Raw genomic sequence first — 26,220 nt, 5'->3', positions numbered from 1 at the left:
CCACTCTAATATGGGATGGCATCTCAAGGATTGGCTAAATCAACTGGACCACAATGATTTCTCATAATGGGCATTTAATTTATCTATCTATCTGTCTGTCTGCCTGTCTGTTACAAAGTCAAATATACAGAGAAGAGGAGAGACAGAGGAAGATCTTCCATCCTGATTCACTCCCCAAATGACCACAAAGGCCAAAGCTGAGCTGATCCAAAGCCAGGAGCCAGGAGATTCTTCTGGATCTCGCTCGTGGGTGTAGGGTTGTAAGGCTTTGGGCCGTCCTCAACTGCTTTTTCAGGCCACAAACAGGGAGTTAGATGGGAAGTGGGGCTGCCAGGACACAAACAAGTACCCATATGGGATCCTGGTACATGCAAGGCAAGGACTTTAGCCACTAGGCTGCCGTGCTGGGTCTGTCTGTCTTTCTTTCCTTCTTATTTATTTATTTAGATTTATTTTTAAAGTCAGAGTTACAGAGAGAATGAAATAAAGTGAGAAATCTTCCATCCGCTTCTTCATTCCCCCAAATGACTACAGTGGCCAGGGCTGGACCAGTCTAAGCCAGGAGCCTAGAACTCCACCTGGGTCACCCCCATGGGTGGCACGGGTTCAAGTACATGGCTCATCTTCTGCTGCCTTTCCAACCATGTTAGCAGGGAGCTGGATCTGAAGTGGAGCCACTGGGACTCAAAACAGGCATATACTTTGTTGCACAATGTCAGCTGCAGCTGTGAATTGTTTTAAGGTTTATTTATTTTTATTGGAAAGGCAGATATACAGAGAGGAGGAGAGACAGAGAGGATGATCTTCCATCTGTTGGCTCACTCCCCAAGCAGCCACAATGGTTGGAGCTGAGCCAATCTGAAGCCAGGAGCTTCTTCCGGTCTCCCACGTGGATGCAGGGTTCCAAAGCCTTGGGCCATCCTCGACTGCTTTCCCAAGCCACAGGCAGGGAGCAGGATGGGAACTGGAGCTGCCAGGATTAGAATCAGTGCCCAAATGGGATCCCAGCATATTCAAAGCAAGGACTTTGGCCACTGCTAAGCTATCGCACTGTATCTATCTGAAATTTTCAAAGGCCCCTTGTATTCATGGATTTCAAGATTTTTTTGCATCAAATAAACTTACTTTTTAATTTCGTTTTCCACTAACTTTTTAAAGTATCCTTACACTGCAGGGGCAAGCAGGTTGGTTCTCAGACACCAGGAACACAGTCATTGTGGCCATTCTGGGAGTGAACCAATACATAGAAGACCTCCCTCTGTGTCATCCCTCCCCTCCACTCTAATTTTGCTTTTAAAGTAAATAATGTTTTTATGAAGATGACACCATCTAAATTGATGAGAACTGAACAAGATGATAAGTTTGTTCCTGAGGAAGTCTGTCTTGTTACTCCTTTCCATTTATACCCCACCCCTGTGGCCCCCTTCCTCAGGCCCTTGTCTGCTGGGAGCCCCTGGACCCAGGCCAGGGCATAGATCTGACATATCTGGCACTCCTACATGAAGCTGATGAGTGGTGCTTTCCAGCATGGTCTGGGGGCAGGGTCTTTGCTGTGGTTTTCAAGGTGGCTCTGGAACCTGCAGGTGTGATGTGTGGCAATGGCATGTTCCCCATCCAACTCTCCCTTTGGTCTCTGCAGCTGCGTGTTCATCTGGCACCTGGGCCCCGAGATCACCAACTGCATGAAGCAGCACTTGCTGGAGATTGACCACCAGGAACAACAGCAGCACACCAAGGACCGAAAGTGGCGCAGCAACTCCAGGTCCTGGTGGCCTCTCTCCACCTCATCTGGGCCGCGTGAGGAGTGAGGGATGTTGGGCACGTGGCCATAGCCAAGGCAGCCCTGGGCCCTGCCTTCGTGCCATCACAGGCCAATGGGCAGGAAGTTGACATAGAAACTTGACTTGGCATTGGAAATTCTGGGAATGCACATGAGAGGGGGTTTCAAGTTGAAAAGCAAAGTGCTTGGCTAGCATGTCCTCATGGGCGTGCGGGAGCCTGAGCCCAGCCAGCTGGCAGCTGAGCATCCTCCTGCCCTAAGCTGAGGAAGCTGAGCCTTCCGTGTTTTCCCTTCCATCTCTGAGCTGTCCATCATGCTCTCCCTGTCCTGAGGCTTTGCCCTTGCTCCCATGTGGCCCCTCAGGGCTCTGTGGGAAGCCGGCCTAGCACATACCCCACCCCTCAGTCTAGGTCATGGCAGAGATGCTACAAATCTAGGCTTCAGGTGGGTTTTGCTTTTCTGGTTTTGAGGCTCTCACCCAAGGGCTGTGAGCAGGATCTACCCCCAGTGCTGCTGACACAGTCTTGTTTCTGAGCCTTATTTATGGAGGTGAGATCTTTTTGGTGGAGGTGTTATGTCAGATGACCAGCAGCCAGGAATATGTTCATGTGGAGCCCAGCACAAGGCCCAGCTCTGGGCAAGTCCCCCAGCCTCACATGCCAGTACTTCCCTCCTCACTGTGGTCCTTCCCGGCTCAGACAGGAGACATTTGCATCCACAACTGGGGACACTCGTTCACCAAGCCCTGGAGAGCAGACGGAGGGTGAGCTGGAGGAAGAGTGTGAAGCAGAAGAGCTGCTGAAGACGCCGTCCAAAGAGAGCTTGGATCCAGGTGGGAAAGCAGCCCACTGAGGGACCTTGACTAGAACCACTGCTGGGTTTGCCCACTGCTTGGTTCTCGAGGCCCGATGATTATCCTGTTGGTCGAGACTCCCAGTGTAGTAGTGACCAACCAGACTCTGGCTTAAGCAGGAAAGAGAATTTTTGGTTCATTTGACTGAAAATTCGAGAGAAGTGGCATTAGATGTGATCTAAGTAGGCAGGTGATGTAGGGATGTAGGAAAATGCATTATCTCCATTGTTTATCCTGCTTTTCATGTTGGCTTTGCTTGCAAACAGCATCCATCTTTACTAGGGGAACGATGAGATGCCCCCAACAGCTACCAGTTTCTAAAAAGCTGATTGCAGAATGTAACGTTAATTCAGACGCAAAATCCCACGTTTCCAGTGTAAATCATGTTCCTATTTCCAAGCCATTCATTCTGATTGGCCATGAGATCACTCAGCTGAGACCCTCAAGTGCTGTCCAAATCCAGTCCCTGTTCCACCTGTCACTGGGTGGAGCCCTCCACCCCCCTAAGTTTTTATCCCTACTGAGTCTGTGTTGTTGAAGCTTATGAGTTCGGTTCTGCTGATTCAATTTGCATTTCCCTTGCCATCAGTGGGACAGGCCCTCTTTGATTTGTGTTGCCTCCTCGGAAAGTGGTCGTTCCACGCGTGTGGTCCTTTTACCGGCCTGTTGGTTCTACCGCATGGATTTCTTGTGTCTTGCCAGATCCTCGCTGCCTGCTGACAAACGGCAAGCTGCCACTCTGGGCGAAGCGGCTGGTGAGTCTTCTGGGGCTGGGGATGCCAAGGGGTTGGTGAAGGAGGCGCGTGGCTACACTATGTCCTTCCTGGAATGTTTTCTGCTTCCCCATCTCTCTCTGCCCTGGAGAGCCCTGTCATCCCTCCAGTGCCAGCCCAGACAGCTTCGCGCTCTGGGACACCCGTGTTATGTGCCGGGTGCTGTTCTGGCTGTCGGAGACCTGGCTATGAGCGGGGTGGCTGACTGTGTCCTTGTGCCTGGAGATGAGGGTCAGTGTCCATAGTGAACAGGGAGTTCTGTGGCACATGAAGAGCCTGTAAATGCTCTAAACAAACACACTGAAGAGGAGAGTGAGCAGAGTGGGACGGGCAGTTAAGGGGAAGCAAGAGAGGGCTTGAGGGAGGATGACGTCTGGGCAGTGCCAGGGCCTGAACTTAGTGTGAACCAGGAGGCGCACAGAGGCTGAGGTGCATATGGGGCATGTGGGTGGCGTAGAGTAGAAAAGCTCGGGGAGGACCCAGAGGCCATGCGTGTGATGGGTCCTTTGACATTTGCGGCTGTCCTGCAGCCCTAGGGCTGTGGGCCTGGGAGCCACAGAAGGCTTCATCTAACCAGATAGACCAGTCCCTGGGGCTGCAGGTGGCAGGCATCCCGAGAGCTGGGCAGGGAGGAGGCCTGGATATAAGCCAAGCTGGAGGGGTTGGACTCTGCACTGGCATGAAGGAGGAGTGGGACTCTAGATGGATTTCAAAGGTGAGTGAAGCCAGTTGATTGTGAGGGAGAGAGATCCCAGGGCAGCTTTAAGATTGAAGGGATGAGTGCTGCCCCAGTGAGGAGGTAGCTAGGAGCTGTGGCATTAGAAGCTGGCAGGGGGTTATGAGACTCGAGGCTTGTTTCTGGAACAATGTTGTATTTCAGGTCAGGGCCTCAGTGCCAGCTCCTTGGGACACTTAGTTATGCCCACTCAGGCCCTACACTTCCCTGAGCATCACGTGTTGCCATGGGAACAAGTGCAGCAGTGCCGCTGTGCTGAACCTCAGTGAGGGCACCCCGCTCACTCCTCACTTGTACCCGCATGAAACACTGGGGAAGCTAAGGCTCAGAGTTCCACAGCAATGACTGGGTGGGTGACACTGCCTCGAGGCAGGCTGGCTCTAGGCCCCTGACCCACTATCTCTCCACCCACAGTGTTTGTAGGAGCAGTGGTGAGCAGGGTCAAGTGGGCACATCTGCTTTCCACTCATATCTGGGTGGCAGATCTAACAGACCTGTTTGCCTCAAGCTAGGAGATGATGATGTGGCCGAGGGCTGGGCTTTCCACACCAAGCGCAGCTACCAGCCCCATGGGCGCTGGGCTGAGCGGGCTGACCAGCAACCCCTCAAGACCATCCTGGATGCCCGTGAGCTGGATTGCTACTTCACCCCCATGAAGCCCGACAGCCTGGAGGACTCCATTCTGGACACAGTGGAGCCGCAGAACCTGGCAGGCCTGCTCAGCGAGGTAGGTCCCATCCAGCCTGGTCTGCAGCCCCTGTGCAACAGCTGCCCACCCAGGATGGTGGCCCCAGCACTCTTGCTGTGCAGTGGGACTGACTGGCCTGTTCTGGTGACATGGAGAAGGTAGATGAGGAGGCCAGGAGTGGGAGCCCAGGTCTGCTGCACAGCCAAGTGTCCCTTCAGGAAGCAGGTGCCTTGGGGTTTAAGAGCTTGAGTCTTAGAGCAGCCAGTCTGTATCTGAGTGAGGGGCATTGGAGCAGATTGCGCCCTGACCCCACCCGTCCTGACTGTGCCACCTGGAGCAAGCAGCTTGCCTCTCTCTACCTCCAAGGGTTTCTGCAGGCAGCCAATGCCAAGAATAGGCCAGGTCCACAGCAGGGCTTGGCAGCTTTAGCACAGACTCTTGTTTTCCAAATCAACCGCTTTTGTATTCTGCTTTTTCATTTTTTTCCTTCTTTATTATGGTATAAGCCAAGGATACTTCCAAAAACTTGTTGAAAATGGAATCAAAGCATAAGTTGATTTTGGCAAAAAAGAAAAAATCCTGAAGTCCATGCCATTTTGTGTATTTCTGTTTGTTTTTGTACTGTGCATTTCTGGGTGCATGTTTTCAAGACCTCTTGTACGTAAACAGTGTGCACAGACTAGACGCGGAGCACGATGAATTCCCTGGGTAATTCCTGTGTGTCTACAGTCCAGGTCAAAAGAGTATTTCCTGCCTTCTGGAAGACCTTTTAGGGCCCTCCCAGTCAGTGCCCCCTGGCCAAGGTGACCAGTATTCTGACCTCAGCATGGACTGGTCTGCTTGTTCTTGAACTTCATGTAAATGGACTCAGAGAGCAGCCTCTTCTCACTTTGGAGCCATAAGGGACTGACGGTGCAGGGGTAGGGGACACAGGGGCAGCAGAGCACCTGGCATAGGTCCTGGCTTCACATCCAGGATTGTAGGCAGCCTTCCTCCCAGCCTTAACTGGCATGACACCAGGTGGCCTGCGGGGGCCTGCTAAGTTCCTCTCATCCCACAGTCCGAGAGTCCCCAAGAGGATGGCCGTGAGCAGCACTCTTACCTGCCCCTGCAGAGGGAGTCAGCGGAGGCCAGCGAACTCATCCTCTACTCCCTGGAGACAGAATTGACAGTCCCGGGAGCAGACAGGTGAGTGGCCCATACACTACAGGAGAGAGGAAGCCACTGCCAAGGGGAGCCCATGGTAAGGAATGCCTCACTCTCCCCAGTGCCTGTGGCGTGGAGCCAGATGGTGGAGAGGGCTGAGGCCACAACTGGTTTCCCAGCTCCTGGCAGGGGGAGGAGGCCACAGGGGCCATGGCAGCACCCACAGTGGAGCAGGCAGCAGGGCCAAGGTTCTGGGTGGGACCAGCAGTGTCCTGGGCAAGTGTAGGTTCTCACTGCTCTCCTCAATATGGCATTGCAGCGAGTCCTGTGAGGAGGCCAAGGTGGGGTCTGGAGACCAGCTCGGGGACTCCTACCTCAGGGTGTCCTTCACCAGCTCCAAGGAGCAGAGCCCACCTGAGGGTAAGTGTGGGGTGGCCAAGGACCCCTCTCAGTCTGCTCAGCCTAGGTTCCTTTCTGAACACCAATGGTGACCTTGACCCAGCTGGGCTGAAGGTCAGAGTCAGCGGCAGAAGACAGATTTGCTCTCTGACATTGCCCAAGCCCTATGCTTGCCCTGCAACTTCCCCATTTCAGAAAAATAGGGGTGGCTGCTCTCATGTCCCCTTTCTCCAGAAGAAAATTAATGCCCAGGGAGGCATACCCTGAGCCCTGGCTTCCCCAGTGTGGGCCTGATGGCGGCTCCTGACCCACTCCCTGCTCCTGCAGACTCGGGCGAGTCAGAGGCCGACTTGGAGTGCACCTGTGCCGTCACTCTTTCCTCCCCTCCACGACCTGACCCAACCCCCCGGTTTGCCCTGACGCTGCTCCCCCTACAAGGTAAACCAGGAAGCAAGGGGAAGGGCAGCACCCAGGCCTAGCCGAGGGTGGGCACAGGCAGCAGCCGCTGGCCCCACACAGCCCCAACCCTGTGCTCACTGAACCACAGGGGCCCAGCAACAGAGTATGCTGGGCAAGCCCCACTCTCCACAGGCAGATGGCGTCTGCCATGACTCATGTTGACAGCTTCTCCTACCTGCCCCTTCCTCCTCCATCGCCCTATACAGGCTGCCCAGGCCCCTCGGAAGAAGAGCTTGCCCAGCCTGAGGGGCCCAGCATAGCCAACAGCTCCCTGCCCCAGACGCCTGAGCAGGAGAAGTTCCTCCGGCATCACTTTGAGACCCTCACTGATGCCCACCCTGAAGGTAGGGCCCAGCCAGCCCTGACCCCTACCTGGGTCAGTGTCAGAGACCAGCCTTTCCTGCGGGACAGGCAGACAGATGTCACCTCTGCTGATCAGGCAGCTGCTCCTGTGGCTCCGACTGGGCCTCCATGGTTGGCGGGGTGGACTCTCGGCTTGCAGCCCTGCAGCGCTTCTCAGCTCCCTTGCACCTGCCCCAGAGCTCTTCGGCGGCTCCCTGAGGGATGTGAAGGTCTCCGAGGCTGAGGACATCTTCAATCGCCGGCTGAGCATCTCGGCCCAATTCCTCTCACGCCTCCAGACGACATCCAGGTAGGAGCTGGAGACCCCCGCAGTCCCTGCTCCTCTCCAGGCCAGTGTCTGTGCATCTCCTGCCACCTGGTTTCCACTTTACAGGCTCGCCCACCCCTTTCCGCCCCGGCTGTCCCATCACCTCCTGAAGTCTCCTGAACAAGGGGCAAGCCCACCCAGAGCCGAGGCCCTGCGAGCAGGTACTGGCCACGCCTCCCCAGATGGGACCCATGTGAGTACCGGAGCTGCCTCCCTCCACGGCTCGGGGTCAGGAGCCAGGAGGCCTGCCCCTCACCACTGAGCTATACTTGCAGGTCCTCTCGGGGGAGAAGGTTGAGGAGACCTCAGATGCCTGGTGCCCACTGGGTGAGTGCCCCCAGCCATGTGAGAATGGCCCTAGGTGGCCAGGCCCCATTGCCACACTAGGTGGGATGCAAGCCATCCACTCACTTTGTGCCATCTGCTTCCTTTGCAGCCCCCCGCCTCACTGGCCCAGTGCCCCGTGTCCCCACCTCTCCAGTGCCACCCACAGACAGGAAGCTTGCAACACCCACATCTGTCCCTATCCCAGGACTGCCTCAGGGGATCCACACCCCTGCCACCTGTGCCTACATGGAGGCCACTGCCAGCTCCCATGCCAAGATCTCACGCAGCGTCTCCCTCGAGGACAGTGAAGGCTCTCTCAAGGCTGAGCTGGCCAGGCCCCTCAGGAGGCCCTCATCTATGGGGGAGTTGGCCTCACTGGGCCAGAAGCTGTACCCCATCACCACTACAGTGACACCCAATGCTGGCAGAGAGGGCCAAGGGCCTGCCCTCCCGTCCTGGGGCAACCATGAGGCCCGGGCCAATCTGAGACTGACCCTGACGAGCGTCTGTGATAGGCTCCTGCCAGCCCCGCCCACGCTGGACTCACCCACCATGTGCATCTGGTCCCAGGAGCCCATGGACACCCAGCCCTGTGTCACGGTCCCAGCAGCCCGTTTCCCAGCCCCCAGCTCCATGGATGTTAATGTCCTAAGGCCCCACGTCTCTGCTTTCTTCACGAGACTCCCAGCCCCTGAGCCCCTCCACTCTTCTGCCCACTCCAGCAACCCCCAGTGTCCAGAGGCCAGGCCTGGAATCTCTGGTAGCACTGCTCCCCTCCTGGACCCCACCCCTGGTAAGTACCCTCCTGGCGACAAGGGACTGACCCTCAGCTTCTGTTGCCTGGCTCAGCTCCAAAGTGGGCTCCTTGAGGTTTGGGCCCCTCATGCGTTGCTCACCAACTGAAGTATTCAGTAGCACCTCACTAATGTTGGGCTTTGGGGACACAGTGGTGAACAACCTAGAGAGAGCTGACATCATAACTGAGGGCAGTGCCCAGACAAAACCCATAGGGAAACTACAAGCATTGCAGAGCACTATGTTCGGGGACAGTGGGGGCCCCATGGAGTGGAGAGAGGAACAGAGGCCTGCTTTTAGGTGGGGAGGTCAGGGGGCCTCGGGGCATAAGGTGGCAACGCTAGTGACAGAGGGTCTGCTGTGGACTGGGCTCAGCCCTGGCCTCTCTGAGACCAGCTGGGCAGCCCAGCGTCTCGCTTACTGCTCTGTTTCTATCCCCAGATGCACTCACTCTCATCCAGGGCAGTCCTGGCCACTGGGGACCACCAGGGCCTCTGGCCGAAGTCCCACCCCCAGAGACTAGCCGCACAGGGAGGGTTGTGCACAGGCTACGGACCGCCTTTCAGGAAGCCCTCAGCCTTTATCACACGGTAAGCCAGGCCCGAAGCAGGGAGAGGGCTGAGCGGTTCCCTTGGGACAGCCCAGCCAGGGTGGGTGCTGACCAGATGATGTCCCTTGCAGTTGGTCTCCAGCAATCAGATGGGGGCCGAGCAGCGGCAGGCACAGAGTGAGCTGGCATCCACCTTCTTCTGGATCCACAGTCAGTTGGAAGCCACCAACTGGCTGGCTGGGTCGGAGGTTAACCCTGCCCAGGTCCTGCCCAGTCCAGGCACCACCAACCCATCTTTGCTGTGCCCGCTGGCCAGCCCGGACTTGCACGCCATGCTGGAACACTACTCGGACCTACTAGTGCAAGCTGTGCGCAGGAAGGTGCGGGGGGACTAAGACCAGCAGTCCCTCCTCCCCCTCCACCCCCCCGCTACAGTCCTGCTGTTTCAAACAAATAGATGTTTTAAGAAATAAAGTGACAGGCTTGGAGCAGTGGTCCCTGGAACCTATCCCAGGCTGTTCACAAATAGGGGGCAGGGTGGAGGACAGAACTTAGGACCACCAGCCCCAGGACCCACACATGTTCCATACCTAGGACGGGCAGCATGGGACAAGCAGCAGTCCCCACTGCTGGCCTCCCATATTGCCTGTCCCTAGCCTGTTTGCTGTGGCCAGAGGCGGTGGGTGATCTGCCCAAGGAAGGGCCAGCCCTTCCTGCACCCTCCTGATGCCTTGGAACTCGCTGGGGCCACTATGGGCACCTGCCACCTGACCTTGCCCTCTAGGATGCATATTCCACATACCGGCTCATGACCCCTGGGCCAGGCTGTGGTCCCAGCCACTGGACAGTCACTAGCTGCACCTCCAGGCCACCCTGCAACTGGAACCACTCCCTCTTGTTTCAACATCACACAGAGCCCCAGCACTGGTGCCAGCTCTCCTGTGCAGTAGGCATCTTGCCACATGTGTCTGCTGGGAAGCCAGCAGGGGCAGAGTCTCTGTACCCTACCCCTCTCCAATTTGCTGGGACCAGGAACACTTCCCTACCAGCAACTGGCTGACCCAGAACCAAAGCTGATGCTCAGCCCTGTGGGCCTGGTGCCAGAGCTGGGCCTTTGGTCGTGAGGGTGTGCCATCTGCTGCCCTAATGTGCACCATGCATCAGGAACATGCAGTAGCTTACAAACAGCCCAGCGCCTGGTAGCTGGCAGCCAGCCTTCCAAAACATGAGGGTGGAATGGGAGATGATCAGGCACAGGCCGAGAGGGGAGGGACAAGGAGGATACAAAACAGTACACACACACACACCCCAGTGTTTGCAACAGTAAACACAGGGACCAGTGGCCTTGGGAGAAATAATGTGATGGGCATGGGGCTGTGCCAGAGGAAGGGAAGCTCCCAGCCTGTTTTGCAGAAGCTTCCTTCACAGCACCATCTCCCCTTGGCCTACTGGCAGCATTGACTGCCAAAACAGCTTTGAGGTGCCGTGATGCCAGGCCTGTGCAAGGCCCTGCACCTGCAGCTACATGCAATACAAGTTATGAGATCCTTAATTACAGATGGCCTTACTGTGGCCGGGGTGTTCACCTAACCACCCCTTGGCTGAACAGCTGCCAGTCTTCTCACACTGTCCCAGAAGAAACAGACTAGTTGGGGCAGGAACGGGACAACTTGCCCAGGTTATGCAATTCACACTGCCTCCTTCCTTCACTGAAACTATCATTAGGAGAATGTAAAGAAATATTCCCTGTGGCTCAGCACAATGGCTCAATTAGCTAGTCTTTCCCCCTTGTAAGCCCAGCACCCCATATGGGTGCCAATTCATGTGCCAGCTGCTCCACTTCCTATCCAGTTCCCTGCTTATACCGTGGGAAAGCAGTAGAGGATGGTTCAGGTCCCTGGGGCCCTGCACCCGCATGGGAGACTTGTAAAAGACTTCTGGCTCCTCGTTCCTCATCAGCTTAGCTCTAGCCATTACAGGCATTTAGAGAGTGAGCCATTGGAAGGAAGATCTTTCTCTTCTGTAAAGTTTCCAGATAGATACAGAGAGGAGAGACAGATGGGAAGGTCTTCTATCTGCTGATTCACTCCCCAAGTGGCTGCAATGGGTGGAGCAGAGCCAATCCAAAGCCAGCAGCTTCTGGGTCTCCCAAACAGGTGCAGGGTTCTAAGGCTTTGGGTCATTTTCAACTGCTTTCCCAGGCCACAAGCATGAAGCTAGAAGGGAAGCAGGGTCGCTGGGATTAGAACCAGCAGCCATAAGAGACCCCCAGCATGTGCAAGGCAAGGACTTTAGCCAGTAACTCCAACTGGGTCTACCATGTGGATAGCAGGGACCCAAGCAGCTGCTTTCCTGGACATTAGCAGGGAGCTGGATCAGAAGTGGAGGAAGAGGACAGGAACTAGCCTCTAATATGGGATGCCAGCCCCCTAAAAACCTTTCAGGCTCACAGGAAGTTATCCCTGAATCCCTTCCCTAGATCAGAAACTCTTTCTGGCCTCACAACTCTCCAATTGTTCTATTTGGGCTGAAAAAGGTTTATTATTTTGAGAGATCTTCCATCAGCTGATTCACTCCCCAAATGGCCACAACAGCCAGAGCCTAGCCAATTGGGAGACAGTAGCCAGGAACTTCTGGGTCTCCCATGAGAGTAAGGGCCCAAACCTTTGAGCCATCCTCTTCTGCCTTCTCAAGCCCTAAGCAGAGAGCTGGACTGGAAGTAGAGCAGCTTGGGCATGAACTGGAACCCATATGGAATACTGTTGCCACAGGTGGATTATCCTGTTGAGCCATGGCACTTGTCCAAAAACGATCTTCTATCCACTAGGTCACTCCTCAGATGGTTGCAATGGCCAAACTTGGGCCAGACTGAAACCAGGAGCCAGGAACTCCATCCAGGTCTGCCATGTAGGTTCAGGGGCCCAAGCATTTGAGCCATTTTCTGCTTTCCCAGGGACATTAGCAGAGAACTGGAACCAAGTGGAGCAGCCAGGACTAGAACTGGCTCTCTTATGGGATGCCAGCATCACAGGTGATGGATTTACTTGCTGTGTCACAACACTGACTCTATCCCCTTCTCCCTTGATCATTCTGGACTGCCACTGGTGTGTCTTCCCCATGGACTTAGGTATTGATTCTCAGTGCTGACCTAGACCTGGCCTGAAGTCGGAACTCAAAATATTGCTGGGTAAATAAATGAAACAGCTACATGGGAACTCAAGACCTGCAACCTCTGATTAGAAAATCAAGACACCCTGAGCCACTTACAACAGCCTGGCCAGACGCTGGCCATCAGGACCAGCTTCCTGTGTATCCCCACCCCCGACTGAGGAATGGGAGGAGTGGTGTCCCAGGCAGTCGCTGCGAGTCAGACTAGGCATCAGATTTTAACCCTGCTCCACTTGAACTGGGCTCTGGGCGTCTGAAGAGGTAGCCCTGCTGCCCTTGCCATGCTCTGGAGCAGTGCAATCACAGCTGCCCCCTCCACTCCTCCCTCCCTAGACAGCTGCTAGGATTTGAATAACCAAGCTGACCGCTCAATGGCCAGGAGTGACTGATTTGCCTGGCAAACAACTCCTCAAGCCCCCTCGCTTGTCCATACCATGGGGGAACACTACCCCAGCCACATTTCCTTTCCCCACGCCAATGAGCCTCTCCAGGCCCATCTACCCTTGCTTGACCCTCTCTGGGGGTCCCAGTGCTGCCTGTACCTGCAGGCTGGAGAGGCCCCTCAGGAACTGGACCTAGGCGGAGGTAACTGCGGGCAGCTGGGTCAGCTTCCTGGCTTCGTCAGGAAATTTGCATGAGGAGGCTCCTCCACACTGGCCCCCCTTCCCACCTGGGACAGTCCTCTGGTTGAGGTTCTGCAGCAGGTGGAGACGGCAGTAGCCCTGCAAACGTGGATCTGTGTCTGTCTCCCCATTCCTGAGGTGATGCCCCGAGCCTTCTTGGTCAGGAGCAGGCGTGTGCAGCCACCCAACTGGGGCCACCTGCCTGACCAGCTCCGGGGCGATGCCTATGTGCCAGGTGGGCCCCTGTCTGGGCCTGAAGGGTGGGGGTGGGGTGGGGAAGGCACACAAAGCATCACCATCTAGCCTCTCTCCTCAGACTGCAGCAGCCTGGGGGTGCTGCCGCCACGCCAGCCCTCCGGCCTCGTGGACTCCTGGGCAGCGGTGAGTCTGCAGCTGGCCTCTGTCTGACTCAGTTTCCTCCCTGTCCACTCTCAGCCTCATTGCCCCTCACTCGCGAGCCACCTGCATGTGCCTGCCAGCCTCAGGGCTTTCCTAGCCATGGTCCTTCCTGCTCCTCCTTTTACAGAAGCAGGCCCAGCCCAAGCCCCATTTCCCCATTCCATAGGGATCTCTCGGTGCAGAAGGGCAGAACGGGCGACTTGCTTTCTGGCCAAGGCTACAGGACAAGGAGGGAAGTGAAGTCTCTCAGAAGGGCTGGTTGAGCCGTGTGTGCCTTGTGAGAAGAAAAGCATTTGTCAGAATGAAGATGTGTTCCTGGTTATCTGAGTATTTAGTGAGAACGAGGCACTGTTCCAGGTACCATGAACTTAGCAGGCGTAAGGCCAAAGCCCTCTGCTGTCCTGAGCTTATATTCCAGCAGGGGACAGAAGGATTGGGGGTTTATGGCACTTGCTATGGAGAAACGGAGTTGTGGTAAAAGCCAGGGCAGCTACAAGAGCAGGTGGCAGGTGCACGCACACACTCCTGGCCTTTCCATCCTCCTCGGCTCTCGGTGCTCTGTAAATACTTGTTCGTACAGGAACAAAGGTGGGGAGGACCTAACTCTTGTGTCCCTCTGGAAGCCCACACAGGGCACCTTGGCCTCTGCTCCCAGAGGCCCTGGGACACTCGGCTGTCCACTCTGCCCCAAGGCCTTCCCGCTGCAGCGCATGCTGACACGCCACCTCAAATGCCACAGCCCGGCCCGGCGCCATGTATGCCGCTGTTGTGGCAAAGGCTTTCATGATGCCTTTGATCTCAAGCGTCACATGAGGACTCACACTGGTGAGTGATGGCAGGGCAGAGGGGCTGGCGGTCCCTGGGCAGAGATCGGGTGACATGGGAGGAGGTGCCAGGCAGATGGAGTTCCTGGGATATGTACACATGGGGCGGGGATGCAGCAGGTCAGAGACTCCATGCACTTTGTCCATTCCACTCCCCCACGCCCCGCAGCGTGGGTTTAAGGTGGCACCTGCCTAGAGTCCTGCAGGGAAGGTGGGTGCTTAGAGAATTAAGAGGTGTAAGGGCCACGCAGGGGAAGGCACATTCTGGTGGGGGAGTGAGAACATGAGGAAAGCAGTGCCTGGCCCACGTCTGTGAGGCCGGAGGGAAGACCATGGCTCATGGGCACTGCTGTCTGAAGGGCTTGGAATATGGACTGGAAGTGGTCAATGTGGGAGGGTGAGATGGGGTGCGGGATCAGTCTGGAGGCTGTTGTTCCTCTCCCTGGTCTGCGCAGGGATCCGGCCCTTCCGCTGCGGCGCTTGCGGGAAGGCGTTCACCCAGCGCTGCTCCCTGGAAGCGCACCTGGCCAAGGTGCATGGCCAGCCAGCCAGCTACGCCTACCGCGAGCGCCGGGAGAAGCTGCACGTGTGCGAGGACTGCGGCTTCACCAGCTCCAGGCCGGAGGCCTACGCGCAGCACCGCGCCCTGCACCGCCCTGTCTGATGCACTCACTCGATGGACATCCCACCACGAGGCAAATACATGAACCAAACCGGGGTGCAGAACCTGTCATTTATTATCCGCGGCGCCCGGTGGGGTGGTCACTCGGTCCAGCGGTGGCCACAGTGCGGGGCCGTGCACACATAGTAGAGGCGCATGGCGTCCTGGCAGAAACCGGGCACAGTTAGCAAGGGGTCAGGCACCGGCGCGGAACCCTCCCCTCACACAGGGCCTCACTCCCACAATTGCTCTCCAAATCAGGAAGGCCCCAGCCCGGTTCCCCAGAGGCAGGTGCACCCCTCACCTCGGCCCGGGCACTGTGGGACTGGAAGAACACCGCCTCCTTGTGGCCGCACCTGGCAAGGGAGGGGACGGTGCGGTCACTGGGAGCCGGCCACAGGTCCGGCCGGCGGGCACGCCCCCTCCCACAGGCCGGCCCGCCTCTCACTTCTGGCACGGGTGGTCCTCGGTCCGCGGCAACGTGGGGTCCTGGGACACGTCGGCGATGATCTGGGTCAGCTCGCTGCGGGCAGGACGGGGTGTGGGGTCAGTCATTCGGCCTCGCGAGCCCCACCCCTGCGGGACCCGGCCCCGCGCGCCCGCGCTGCCACTCACTCCACTTCGTGCGTGATCTTGTTAACGTAGATACAGCTGTTGTCGGCTTCCTGCTGGTAGTCACAGTTCCGGCACTGCGGAGGAGGGGTGCGGCGGGGACGGGGTCAAGGCGAGACCGCGGCAGCCCCGAAGGGGCCGGCAGGGCAGGCGGGGGGTACCGGGAAGGGCATGGACACGGCGGGAGAGCCGGGGCTCGTCACAGCGACCCGAGACGCGCCCGGGACGCGCGGGGTGGGGGCGCCCCGCAGCCTCGCGCTCACCGCGTACAGCAGGATGCGGTTCTCCTTGTCTTCCTTGGGGTACAGCATGTTGTTACTGCGGGACAGGGGCGGCCAGGGGTCAGTGCTGGAGCTGGTGCTCCGTCCCCCTCACACACACACCTGCTTCCCCGACCTCACCATTCCTGGCAGAACCGGATACCCACGAAGCCAGGTTCGTAGGTCCCGTCCGCGTCCATGACGACGTCTGCCCCGCTCAGGCGAACGGCGCATGCGCGGCGCGCGCTACAGGCCGCGGGAAGGGCCAAGTCCTGCCGCTTCGCCAGCACGGAACCGGGCGCGCCTCGAGGAGTGACTACTGTCCTCAATCTTAATTCATCCTAAACAACCGCTCCCGATGTCCAGACCTCGCCTCCCCACAATGATACTGCTCTAGTACGACAACCGCAGAGGGAATCAGCGGAAGGAGAACTTGCTCTTTGCCCGGCTGTGGAAGCCTTTTACCCTTGGCGGAAATGGTGCACTCTTGCCAGTCCCGCCCTTCGGCTTCGGCCCGGGCCGCTTCCCGGGCCGCTATTGGGAGGATTGGTGAACCATCATAAAAGACCTCTCCAGATTGGCTGGAGCCTCTATGAGACTTCGCCCTTTTCCTGGAGGTGGGGGAGCAGGCACGGCGGTGATTCGCTGACTCTCTTGAAGGGAGGTCGTGGATTGGTCGAAACCGGGAGCAGAGGGCGGGGCTAATAGCCCCAAAGCAGAGGTGGTGTCTGGCGGAGCCGGCGTGAGGCGGCGAACCGGGGTGCGGGCCGCTGTGCGGCGCAGCGAGATGGAGGTGTCCGGGGTCTCGGCGCCCGTGGTGACCGTTTTCGTCAGCAGCTCCCTCAACACCTTCTGCACAGAGAGGCGGTACAGTCGCAGCCTCACCATCGCGGAGTTAAAGGTGTGGCCCTGGGGGCGGGTCAGGGCGAGGTGGTGGAGGGGCTTCCCGGCGTGGGGGCGGGGCCGGAGAGGATGCGCGCTTTGCCCGGGGCTGGGCACGGGGTGCGGACCCCGAGGGGTCCTGGAACGGCGGTGGAACTTGGCCTCGGCCGGGGCGAGCCGGCGGAACCGGGGCGAGGCTGAGCGGGCGGGTCCTCAGAGCTGCGCCCCTGGTTGTCCGGAGCCGGGGGTGCAGCCTCAGGGCAGAGGATGCAGCCCCTGGCGCGCGTTCCCCTCACCCGGCCTTTTGCCCGCAGTGTAAACTGCAGCTGGTGGTGGGCAGCCCTGCTTCCTGCATGGAGCTGGAGCTGTATGGAGGCGATGACAAGTTATACGGCAAGTTGGATCGAGAGGACGCACTGCTGGGCTCCTACCCCGTGGACGATGGCTGCCGCATCCACGTGAGGCCACCCCACCCGTGAGCCCTGCCCTCACTCAGCCACAGCACATACTTGCCGTGCCCTGCCCAGGGGTGAGAGCCAGGATAGGCCCCACTCTCCCCAAAGGCCTCGTGGTGAGAGACACACCTGTTCAGAACCTGTGAGATTAGTCACGAGAGGATGGACAAGATGGGACAAGGCAGAAGGCAGAGCGCCTCAGTGTGCATCAGCTGGGTCCTCTCTGTCCTTGTCCCCTGCTCCACCCCCCACCATGCCCCGGGGAAGGGCACGCGGGCACACACACACACACACACACACACCCCTCAGTCTACACCAGTCCCAGGTGACCTATTAGCACAACACACACGCCTCAGTCTGCACTAGTCCCAGGTGAGCTATGACACACAACACACACACACCTCAGCCTGCACCAGTCCCAGGTGAGCTATGACACACAACACACACACACCTCAGTCTGCACTGTCCCAGGTGAGCTGTACCTCAGGGTCTGTGCCTGCTCATAAAAGTCTTTAAGCTCTCCCCTCCCCTTGTCTGCTTCCGTTAGGTGTTTAGCCCACCCCCCAACCTCACTGTTGACTGAGTTGCAAAGGCCGCAGACAGGGCTGGGAAGACCATGTCATCCTCCTGACGTTGCAGTGCAGCGGCCGGCTGGCACTGGCTTTCATGGCTGGGATTCTGACCCCAGCTGTGTATCCTTGGAAGTCAGAAGCCCCAGAGAGCTGGTCCATTAGACCCCTGTGTTGAGCCATATCCGAGGAGGTCTCTGCCGTAGACCTGTCCACCATGTGAGTTAGATGTCAGCTAAATGACCACAAGGCCACAGGTGAAGGAGCCATGGAGGTAAAGGCCAAGGAGCTGGGATTCCCTGTACAGGAATGTCTGGGAGGTGCTTCCTGAGTAACAGCTAAAGAGAGGGAAAGGCAGGGGGCTTCAGAGGGAAGACTGAGCAGGTGCGAGCACGCTGAGGCTGGGAGAAACACAGTGGTTGCTCGACACTTGCATGGAAGGTCATGGATGCTGGGAGGGCCAGCCCAGCCGGGTGTTCACAGGCTGCCTGGGGCTGGAGCTGGGGAAGGAGCTGCTGTGCGTCCAGTGAGGAGATGAGGCCTGGACTGGGGTCAGGGCAGGCCGGGACTATGTGCTGGGTCACCAGGACCAAGCTGGGCAGTCCCAACCTGAGGAAGTGAGTGGATCAGGGTAGGTAGGCAGTGGGGTCCGCGGCCAGGACTAGCCCACCCCTGGGCACTCAGCTGTAGGTGGGCGGTTCTAGGACAATGGCCGGCGGGAGTTGGGGATGGTGTTCCTGGGGAATGTTGATGGCTTTCATTCAGGGGCCATCTGTGAAACGTGTAGCAGACAGTCCTTGTGGTCACTCAGGGAATGGTATTGTGTGTCATGCTGCAGTGGGTTGAGTGCTCAGCCTGTGTCTGGGACGCCTGCATGGTGTCTGGGGTGCTGGTGTAGCCCTGGCTCCTCTGCTTCCAGTCCAGCCTCCTACAGATGGGCCTGGTGCCTCGAATACTTGGGGACCCCAGCGGCATCCAGGAACCTGGCTTTCACCTGACTCAGCTTTGGCTATTGTGGATATTTGGGGAATCAACCAAAAAATGAAAGGTCTCCCTCTGTGTCTGTGTCACTCACCCTTTCAGGTAAATGAAAATTAACATTAAAAACAACAACAGAAAAGATAAATATATAAAAGTTTGTGATTGATGTGTTTATAAACCATATTCACCTAAAAACTCAACTGTGAATACAATTTAAACTTATGTGACATTCGGCGCCTATATAATTACTTGATGCTTAATGCAAAAAAAAAAAAAAAATCAGCCTCCATAATTCTAGCTCAGTAGCTTCAAAACAGAAGCAGTTTTTAAAAAAGATTGGAAAGGCAGATCTACAAAGAGACAGAAAGATCTTCTGTCCGCTGGTCCTCTCCCCTAGTGGCTGCAATGGCTAGAGCTGAGCCAATCCAGGCAGGGTCCCGAGGCTTTGGGGCCATCTTCCACTGCTTTCTCAAGGCCACAAGCAGGGAGCTGGATGGGATGTGGGGCAGCTGGGACACAAATCGGGACCCATATGGGATCCCAGTGTGTGCAAAGCAAGGATTTAGCTACACCCAAAACCAATTGTTTTAACCAAGTAACAAGTCTCTCAGCTACCAATCCACTATTTTGTGCAAAAATACTGTACGACTACTTATGTTTCATTCAAGTTCAGTAAGGTATATTTCTGTGTTACTGAAATACAGCCAGTTTTAGATTTTTTAAATTAAATTATTTCTGTTTTATTTGAAAGACATAGAAAAATCTTCTCTTTGCTTGTTTATACCCAAGACAGTCATGCTGAAGCCAGGAGCCCTGAATTCATCTGAAAATCTGGGTTTCCACATTAGTGCCCGGGCTCGAGTCCTTGAGCCATTGCTTGCTGCTTCCCGGGGTTCAGATTGTCAGGAAATGAGTGGGAAGCACAGGTGGGACTCAAACACAGGGCTCCTGCATAGGATGTGGGGGTCCCCAGGAGCGTCTTAACTGCTACAGCCAGCCCCTGCCCCAAACTGGGGCCAGCATTGTGGTGTGGTAAGTGAGGTTGCCACCTGTGACACCAACATTCCGTATGGGCATGGGTTCAAGTCCCAGCTGCTCTACTTCCCAGTCCAGCTCCCTGCTAATATGCCTAGGGAAGCAGCAGAGAATGGCCCAAGTCCTTAGGCCTCAGCACCCATGTGGGAGATCCAGGAAAAAAATGGTTTCGGCCTGGCCATTGTGACCATTTGGGGAATGAGCCAACAGACAGAAGATCTCTGTCTCTCCCTCTCTCTATAAGTCTGCTTTTTTACTAAATAAACACATCTTTACAAAAGGAAATAGTACTTCTGATTATAGTTGTCCTTAAAATGGTGAGTGTTATTGTGTATTAACAGAAAGCAAATGAGAGACACAGAACTCTTCCATCTGCTGGTTACCTCTCCAGATGCCTGCAAGAGTCAAAGCTGAGCTCCGTCCAGATCCACCACATCATGGCAGAGGCCCAGGCACCGCAGCCAGTCTCTGCAGCTTTCCCAGGCACATTGGAGGGAACGGATTGGAAGTGGAGCAGCCAGGATTCAAGCCAGTGCTCTGTTATGGGAAGCTGGCTCAGTCCACCATACCAAAACACTAGCACCAGTCCTCAACTTTGAAGGTGGATCAGAATTACTCGGGGGAATTTTAACAATAGCAGAAACAAACAAAATACTTGCAGATTTGCTTCTTAAGTGTTTATTCTCATTTTATTTGAAAGAGAGGCTTTCCAGCTGCCAGTTCATTGTCCAAATACGCACAGCAGCCAGGGTTGAGCTAGGCCTAACCCTGCTGTCCCTATGCAGGTCTTCCTTGGGGCTGGCAAGCACCCCAGCCCGAGGCTGCTGTCTCCTGGGGTGCTCAGCGGCAGGAAGCTGGATCAGAAGAGGCTGAGACTCAACCCAGGCCGTCTGCTGGGGGCTGCCGCTCCCTGTGTTTTGTTTCCTTTTTTGTTTTGTTTTTTGATAGTGGATGTATTGTCTTTTTTTTAAAAAAAAAAATTATCTTTTATATAAAAATATTTATTTATTTATTTAGAAAGTAAGATTTACAGAGAGAAGGAGACACAGAAAGATCTTCTGTCCGCTGGTTCACTCCCCAAGTAGCCACAACAGCCTGAGCTGAGCTGAGCTGAGCAAATCCAAAGCCTTGGGCTGTCCTCAACTGCTTTCCCAGACCACAAGCTGGGAGTTGGATGGAAACCTGCGTCCAAATGGGATCCCAACCCCTGCAAAGCGAGGACTTTAGCCACTAGGCTACTGCACTGGGGTCCCAGGCAGCCTCTTGGGCAGTGTGCCCATTGCAGGGCCAAGGACCAGCGTTTTCAGTTGTTCTTACAGCTGCCCTGAGGACAACACACGGCCTGGGTCACAATGTGTGTGCAGGCTGCAATTATGTGTGGTGCATTGTCCTGCGTAGGTAGTTTTAGCAAAGTGTTTAAGGGCACTAAACAAAATAATGAATAATACAATAAATAAAACACGAAGCGAAGCATTTTTATATTCTTACGTGTAAGGTCCCAATCAAGTGAGTTGTGAGACCATAATTCAGGTCTCCCGCATGGGCACTGGATCCCAACCATTCGGGCCGTCCTCCACAGCTTTCCCAGGCCGCAAGCAGGGAGCTGCATGGGAAGTGGAGCAGCTGGAATTGGGACAAGCACGCCCAGACATGGGTTACTGGCATCCCGTGATGTCTTGTCCCTTTGCATCCTCACACCTGTCCCAGAAAGCAGAGCTTCTTCAGGATCTTTGGCTCAGAGGCTGTTTTTATTTTGCCTGTTACCACAGTGCTTCAGGCCAAGCACCCTGGGGCTGTGCTTGACCGCCTCTTTTTCCTCAGACCCCATGGGGTCTGTCAGCACCCCAGCTGATTCCATCTGTAGAATGTGCAGAATCGAAGCTCTTCTCGCCCGCTTCTGCCCCACCCTGGCCCAGCCTCCAACCCTTCCCTCCTGGACATTCTGGCAGCCCCCTCCCAAGCCCCTGCTCCTGGAGGTAGCCAGTGGGAGCTTGTGAACCCCAAGTCCTCTCAGAGCCAGCTCCATCAAGAGCACGCAGTCTACATGATCGGCTGAGTCTCCCACTCCTGGGCCACCGCACTGGGCAAGGCCATGGCACACCCACCCCTGACCCTCTGCAGGCAATGGCCCAGACAGCCATTCCTTCCAGAAGGGTGTCTCCACCACCTTACCTGGCTCCATCAACCGCCATGGTGTATGTCCGTAGCATTTGTCATCCTCGGATGTTTAAGATGAAGACCTGTTTGTCTGTGGTTGGTCTCCCCGCCGACAGAGAGTAGGTGTATCTGTGTCCTTGCACTGGGTCCCTGGTGCCCAGCGCAGGGCCCCAGGGGCACAGAGAAGCTCACTGGGCACCGAGTGTAGGAGTTGGAGGTGGTGGTAAAGTGGAAGAGGGGACTGGAGTCTGCAGCCCAGGGCCAGCAGAAGCAGCGCCCAGAGGGCCATGGACAAGATGGCCCTTAGGGCTGCCAGCAGCGTGAGGGACCTGTGGGGGTACATGGGGCTGGAAGCAGGTGAGGCAGGGGAGAGGAACAGTGCCCGTACCTACTGCCATCCCTTCAGCCAGGCTCGGGGGGAGGGGGGGGGGGAGAGATGAATGTGTCTTCCCAGACCAGCGCCTGCAGAATGTTCCAGCATGCTGCCCCATCCAGCACGCCAGGCCTCCCTGGCCACAGTGCCATCCCAGCTCACTTCCACCCCTCCCCACAGGTCATTGACCACAGTGGTGCCAGGCTTGGGGAATATGAAGACGTGTCCAAGGTGGAGAAATACCAGATGTCGCAGGAAGCTTACGACCAGAGGCAAAGTACAGAGCCCCCGCAGCGAACGGGAGCCACGGGAGCACCCCCGCAAGAGGCACTGCCATGCCTGCCAGGGGGAGGAGGAGGGGGCACAGATGGGGAAGTAGGGGTGGTGGAGGCAGAGAAAGCCGTGAAGGAGAGGTGCGAGGGGCGGCGGGCTGGGGGAAAGGTCAGGCAGAAGCTGGGGATGCGGAGTGCAGCGATGTGGGAAACTTGTACATGGGGTAGCCGCCCATCTAGCACAAGAACAGCCCACACCCATGTCACACCTGCCCGTCCGCAGACTCCGTACGCTCCTTCATGAAGCGCAGCAAGCTGGGCCGCTACAACGAGGAGCTCGCGCAGCAGAAGGCTGACGCCGCCCAGCAGCTCGCCCAGCAGAAGGAGCAGGTGGACGCCATTACCGTGGGCAGCCGCTGCGAGGTGCGCGCCACTGGACAGGCCCCGCGCCGCGGCACCGTCATGTATGTAGGTACGTGGCCCCCGGAGCCTGGGCCCATCGCCGGGAGGGACACATTTCATTCTCAGCCACCTCACTGAGACCTTGATACGGGGACCCATTCCACCAGCCACGTGGCAGTGACGACCCAGCCTCGACCTGGACACGTGACACGGGAGGCCCGGGCTGGGGAGCTTGGGAAGCAGAAAGAAGCGGAGTTGTGAATGCTGAGGCCAGGCAGGGAGAAAAGCCTGGAGGTCAGCTGGGGGGAGGCGTAAGAGAGGAGGACCAGGAGCAGCAAGCAGCATCTCGCCTTCCCAGCAGCGATGCACACAGGTTCCTGGTCCCCCGCATCCTCACCGACGCTTGCTGTTACTTTTGTTTGTTTGAAAGACAGACGGAGAGAAAGGGGAAGAGATCTTCCTCCCACTGGTTCCTTCTCCATCTCGGGCCCCTGGGTGGGTGTTAGGAACCCAAGTGCTTGGGGCATCACCTGCTCCCTCCCTGGGTGCTACACCAACAGGAAGCTGGAACCAGCACTGTGGCATAGCTGGTTAAGCCTCCACCTGTGATACAGCATTCTAAGTGGGCTCCACTTCCCATACAGCTCCCTGCTAATGTGCCTGGAAAGCCAGAACATGGCCAAGTGCCTGGCACCTAGAGCCACTTGGGAGACACAAAAGGAGCTCCTGGCTCCTGGCCTCAGCCTGGCCCAGCCTCTGCCATTATGTCGTGGATGGAAGATTCTGTTTCCCATCTTCTCTTAACTCTGTGTCCCATATAAATTAAAAAATCAATAAATCTAAAAAGAAGCAGCAGCAGAGTATCCGGGACTTGAACCAGGCACCCCAGAGTGGGCGGCAGGCTTTCTGAGCCACACCTTGACCTGCTGTGCTATAACATTTGTCCTTTTAACTTCGTTGTTTGTTTTTTAAGATTTATTTACTTATTTGAAAGTAGAATGATGAAGTAACCTTACTTCCATTCACTAGTTGAGGCCTCAAATAGTCACAATGGGCTGAAAAGCCCCATCCTTGTTTATAGACTCAAGCCATCCTCTGCTGGTTCCCCAGGCACGTGAGCAGGGAGCTGGAATGGAAGTGGGAAAGCCAGGACTCGAACCAGCACTCTGATGCAGGAGGCAGCTTAACGTGCTGCACCGCAGTGCTGTCCCCCCAGCGGTCATTCTATTGATTGTGAAGTAGAATAGCATTATGCTTTTGATTTTTTCTTTGGTGCCTGATGACGTTGATTAATCTTTTGCAGGTTTATTGACCATTTGAGTTGCTTTAGAGAAACAACTGTTTCCAAATCTTTGGCCTGTCATTGGATAGTTTTTTGTTTGTATTTTTATCACTGGCTGTGTCTTGGTTGCTGGGAATTCCTTAACACATGCGCACTCCAGGTCACTTCCCCACCAGGATCTCTTTTCTCACGGTTGTGGACTCTGCAAGACCAAGGGTGGGCTGTCTGCACTCTTGCTCTCTTCTGAGGCCCGTCTGTTTGGCAGAGTGGCAGTGCCATACCTCTCGGGTCTTAACGGTCACATCTCTGGCCGGGGCACTAATGGAACTGAGGGAGCTGGAGCAGGGGACAGGCGGAGGGGCTGCCGTTTTGAGTGCAGGCAGGAGCTGGCAGTGGGCCTGAGTGGCAGCAGGGCATGCTGCTCACACTGGCTGAGCTGCATCCAGAAGTTTCACCAGCATTTCTCCTCTGGCAGGCCTCACAGATTTCAAGCCTGGCTACTGGGTTGGCGTCCGTTACGACGAGCCGCTAGGGAAACACGATGGCAGGTAACCCGTGTTCCCACAGAGGGCTGTGCGTGTCTGCGTGTGCGTGCGTGTCTGTGGGTGTTGGGCCAACCTGCCCTCCCTGGCGTCTAGCACAGGAGCCAGGCTGGGACTCTTCTAACCACTGCCTCTCCCTTCACGCCCTGCAGTGTGAATGGGAAACGCTACTTCGAGTGCCAGGACAAGTATGGTGCCTTTGTCAAGCCATCAGTTGTGACAGTGGGGGACTTCCCAGAGGAGGACTACGGATTGGACGAGATGTGATGCCCCCAGAAAGGCCAGCGCCTGCTCCGGCTCCCAGCTCGCCACTCACTGCCCCGTGTGTGTGCCCAACGCCTTTCCCTGCCTCATTCTTACCTAGTCACAATTAAACACCATGGACTGTTGAGACTCATCCCTTAAATCCACCAGAACGTGGGAGGGGTGGCCGACTCAGTGATTCGGGGAGGGGCTGGAAGCAGCCAGGTAAGTGAGGGCGACATCCTGGAACTGGGGCAAAGTTGAGGTGAGGCAGAGTGAGGCTGGGATCCCTGGGGTTGCCCTTTGTCCTTTACTATTAAATGCCAGGTTGGGCTACTTCAGCAGACCCCAAGTAATATGAAAGTTTCTGTCTTAGGTCAAGCTCTGTCACCTGAACACAGGGGACCAACCCTCCCCTCCGTGTCAGGGGCCATTCTCCATCTCTCTACACTGTGCTGCACTCCTGTCTCCTCATGATTTCCCCCTTGTCACAGACACAGAAAAATGGGAAGGGACATCCTTTGCCTTAAAGATGTACACTTCAGAAACGTCTTCCCAGTGCACTGACAAGGAATTGGCTGAAATGATGTCTGCAAAGTATAGTGTCTCAACCAATTATCAGTTCATCTTTTAATTTATTCTGGGTGTGGCCTATGGCATAATGGGTGCAGCCAGCATCCTATAGGGGCTCTAGTTTGTGTCTTAGCTGCTCCACTTCCAGTCCACTTCCAATGCTGCTAATATACCTGGGAACTCATTAGAGAGTGGCCAAAGTGTTTATAGAATCCACTGATTAGAATCTTGTAGGATGGGCTCGGCATGATAGCGCTAAGGTTCTCGCCTTGAATGCAGATGGAAGATCTGTCTCTCCCCCACTCTGGATATCTGCCTTTCCAATAAAAATAAATAATAAATCTTTTAAAATCTTGTAGAGCCAGCTATACCCTGCTTGAATTCAGTGGTCTCTTTTTGACAAGTGGTTAATCCTAAAGAACAGGCAAGGACACCTGAGGCTGAGGGAGACAGACAGGAGGCCAATGTCTCATCTATTTGCGGCATTCATGAGGCTTTGGTCTCAAACATTATTATAGTTGAGTTTTTTATAAAATTTATTCTTATTGGAAAGACAGATTTACAGAGAGGAGAGACAGAAAAATCTTCCATCTGTTGGTTTACTCCCCAAGTGGCCACAATGGCCATTGCTAAGCCAATCCAAAGCCAGGAGCCAGGAGCTTCTTTAGGGTCTCCCACATGGTTGCAGGGTCCCAAGGCTTTGGGCGTCCTCAACTGCTTTCCCAGGCCAC

General features: G+C 56.0%; 4 protein-coding genes across 5 annotated transcripts in view; 3 read left to right on the top strand and 1 right to left on the bottom strand.

Annotated features, from left to right (window-relative positions):
• The window catches only part of WDR62 (WD repeat domain 62), a 31,901-nt gene extending 22,122 nt beyond the window's left edge, over positions 1-9,779 (top strand). The window contains exons 19-32 of one of the 2 annotated variants that reach the window (XM_040976390.1): positions 1,640-1,762; positions 2,479-2,612; positions 3,336-3,388; positions 4,651-4,869; positions 5,891-6,018; positions 6,296-6,396; positions 6,703-6,813; positions 7,041-7,165; positions 7,377-7,486; positions 7,571-7,697; positions 7,780-7,831; positions 7,941-8,624; positions 9,068-9,216; positions 9,308-9,779. In XM_040976390.1, the coding sequence (XP_040832324.1) occupies positions 1,640-1,762; positions 2,479-2,612; positions 3,336-3,388; positions 4,651-4,869; positions 5,891-6,018; positions 6,296-6,396; positions 6,703-6,813; positions 7,041-7,165; positions 7,377-7,486; positions 7,571-7,697; positions 7,780-7,831; positions 7,941-8,624; positions 9,068-9,216; positions 9,308-9,571 (2,380 nt within the window). In that variant the 3' untranslated portion in view covers positions 9,572-9,779. Of the gene's footprint in view, positions 1-1,639; positions 1,763-2,478; positions 2,613-3,335; positions 3,389-4,650; positions 4,870-5,890; positions 6,019-6,295; positions 6,397-6,702; positions 6,814-7,040; positions 7,179-7,374; positions 7,487-7,570; positions 7,698-7,779; positions 7,832-7,940; positions 8,625-9,067; positions 9,217-9,307 lie in introns of both variants that reach the window. The other variant, XM_040976389.1, reaches the window with a different exon arrangement.
• Positions 9,780-13,108: 3,329 nt separating this feature from the next.
• On the top strand, positions 13,109-14,854 carry OVOL3 (ovo like zinc finger 3). Its single transcript, XM_040976542.1, has 4 exons — positions 13,109-13,202; positions 13,284-13,348; positions 13,990-14,191; positions 14,646-14,854. The coding sequence occupies exons 1-4, from the start codon at positions 13,109-13,111 to the stop codon at positions 14,852-14,854; spliced, it is 570 nt and encodes a 189-aa protein (XP_040832476.1).
• Positions 14,855-14,909: 55 nt separating this feature from the next.
• POLR2I (RNA polymerase II subunit I) lies at positions 14,910-16,187 on the bottom strand. Its single transcript, XM_040976640.1, has 6 exons — positions 15,865-16,187; positions 15,727-15,781; positions 15,467-15,540; positions 15,300-15,374; positions 15,156-15,207; positions 14,910-15,015 (listed from the first exon to the last, which is right to left on the bottom strand). The coding sequence occupies exons 1-6, from the start codon at positions 15,921-15,923 to the stop codon at positions 14,953-14,955; spliced, it is 378 nt and encodes a 125-aa protein (XP_040832574.1). The 5' UTR covers positions 15,924-16,187; the 3' UTR covers positions 14,910-14,952.
• A 272-nt stretch (positions 16,188-16,459) lies between these two features.
• TBCB (tubulin folding cofactor B) lies at positions 16,460-25,062 on the top strand. Its single transcript, XM_040976388.1, has 6 exons — positions 16,460-16,624; positions 16,920-17,063; positions 22,356-22,452; positions 22,731-22,919; positions 24,607-24,679; positions 24,826-25,062. Exons 1-6 carry the CDS (start codon positions 16,511-16,513, stop codon positions 24,938-24,940), a joined length of 732 nt encoding a protein of 243 aa, XP_040832322.1. The 5' UTR covers positions 16,460-16,510; the 3' UTR covers positions 24,941-25,062.
• The last annotated feature ends 1,158 nt before the right edge of the window (positions 25,063-26,220 follow it).

The sequence above is a fragment of the Ochotona curzoniae genome, unplaced genomic scaffold (assembly GCF_017591425.1).
Source record: "Ochotona curzoniae isolate NIBS_2020 unplaced genomic scaffold, NIBS_Ocur_1.0 contig_2699, whole genome shotgun sequence".
NCBI lineage: Eukaryota > Metazoa > Chordata > Mammalia > Lagomorpha > Ochotonidae > Ochotona > Ochotona curzoniae.
Note: the sequence above shows the minus strand (reverse complement) of the source record. Positions and strands in the feature narration are given on the sequence as shown.

Coding starts and splice junctions, on each gene's coding strand:
- TBCB (XM_040976388.1), top strand. CDS start 16,511: ATGGAGGTGTCCGGGGTCTCGGCGCCCGTGGTGACCGTTTTCGTCAGC. Junction 22,453..22,730: donor AGCTTACGACCAGAGGCAAA/GTACAGAGCCCC, acceptor GCCCGTCCGCAG/ACTCCGTACGCTCCTTCATG. Junction 24,680..24,825: donor CTAGGGAAACACGATGGCAG/GTAACCCGTGTT, acceptor CACGCCCTGCAG/TGTGAATGGGAAACGCTACT.
- POLR2I (XM_040976640.1), bottom strand. CDS start 15,923: ATGGACGCGGACGGGACCTACGAACCTGGCTTCGTGGGTATCCGGTTC. Junction 15,541..15,726: donor ACCGCATCCTGCTGTACGCG/GTGAGCGCGAGG, acceptor CCTCCTCCGCAG/TGCCGGAACTGTGACTACCA. Junction 15,016..15,155: donor CCCACAGTGCCCGGGCCGAG/GTGAGGGGTGCA, acceptor GGTTTCTGCCAG/GACGCCATGCGCCTCTACTA.
- OVOL3 (XM_040976542.1), top strand. CDS start 13,109: ATGCCCCGAGCCTTCTTGGTCAGGAGCAGGCGTGTGCAGCCACCCAAC. Junction 13,203..13,283: donor GGGCGATGCCTATGTGCCAG/GTGGGCCCCTGT, acceptor CTCTCTCCTCAG/ACTGCAGCAGCCTGGGGGTG. Junction 13,349..13,989: donor TCGTGGACTCCTGGGCAGCG/GTGAGTCTGCAG, acceptor TCCCTCTGGAAG/CCCACACAGGGCACCTTGGC.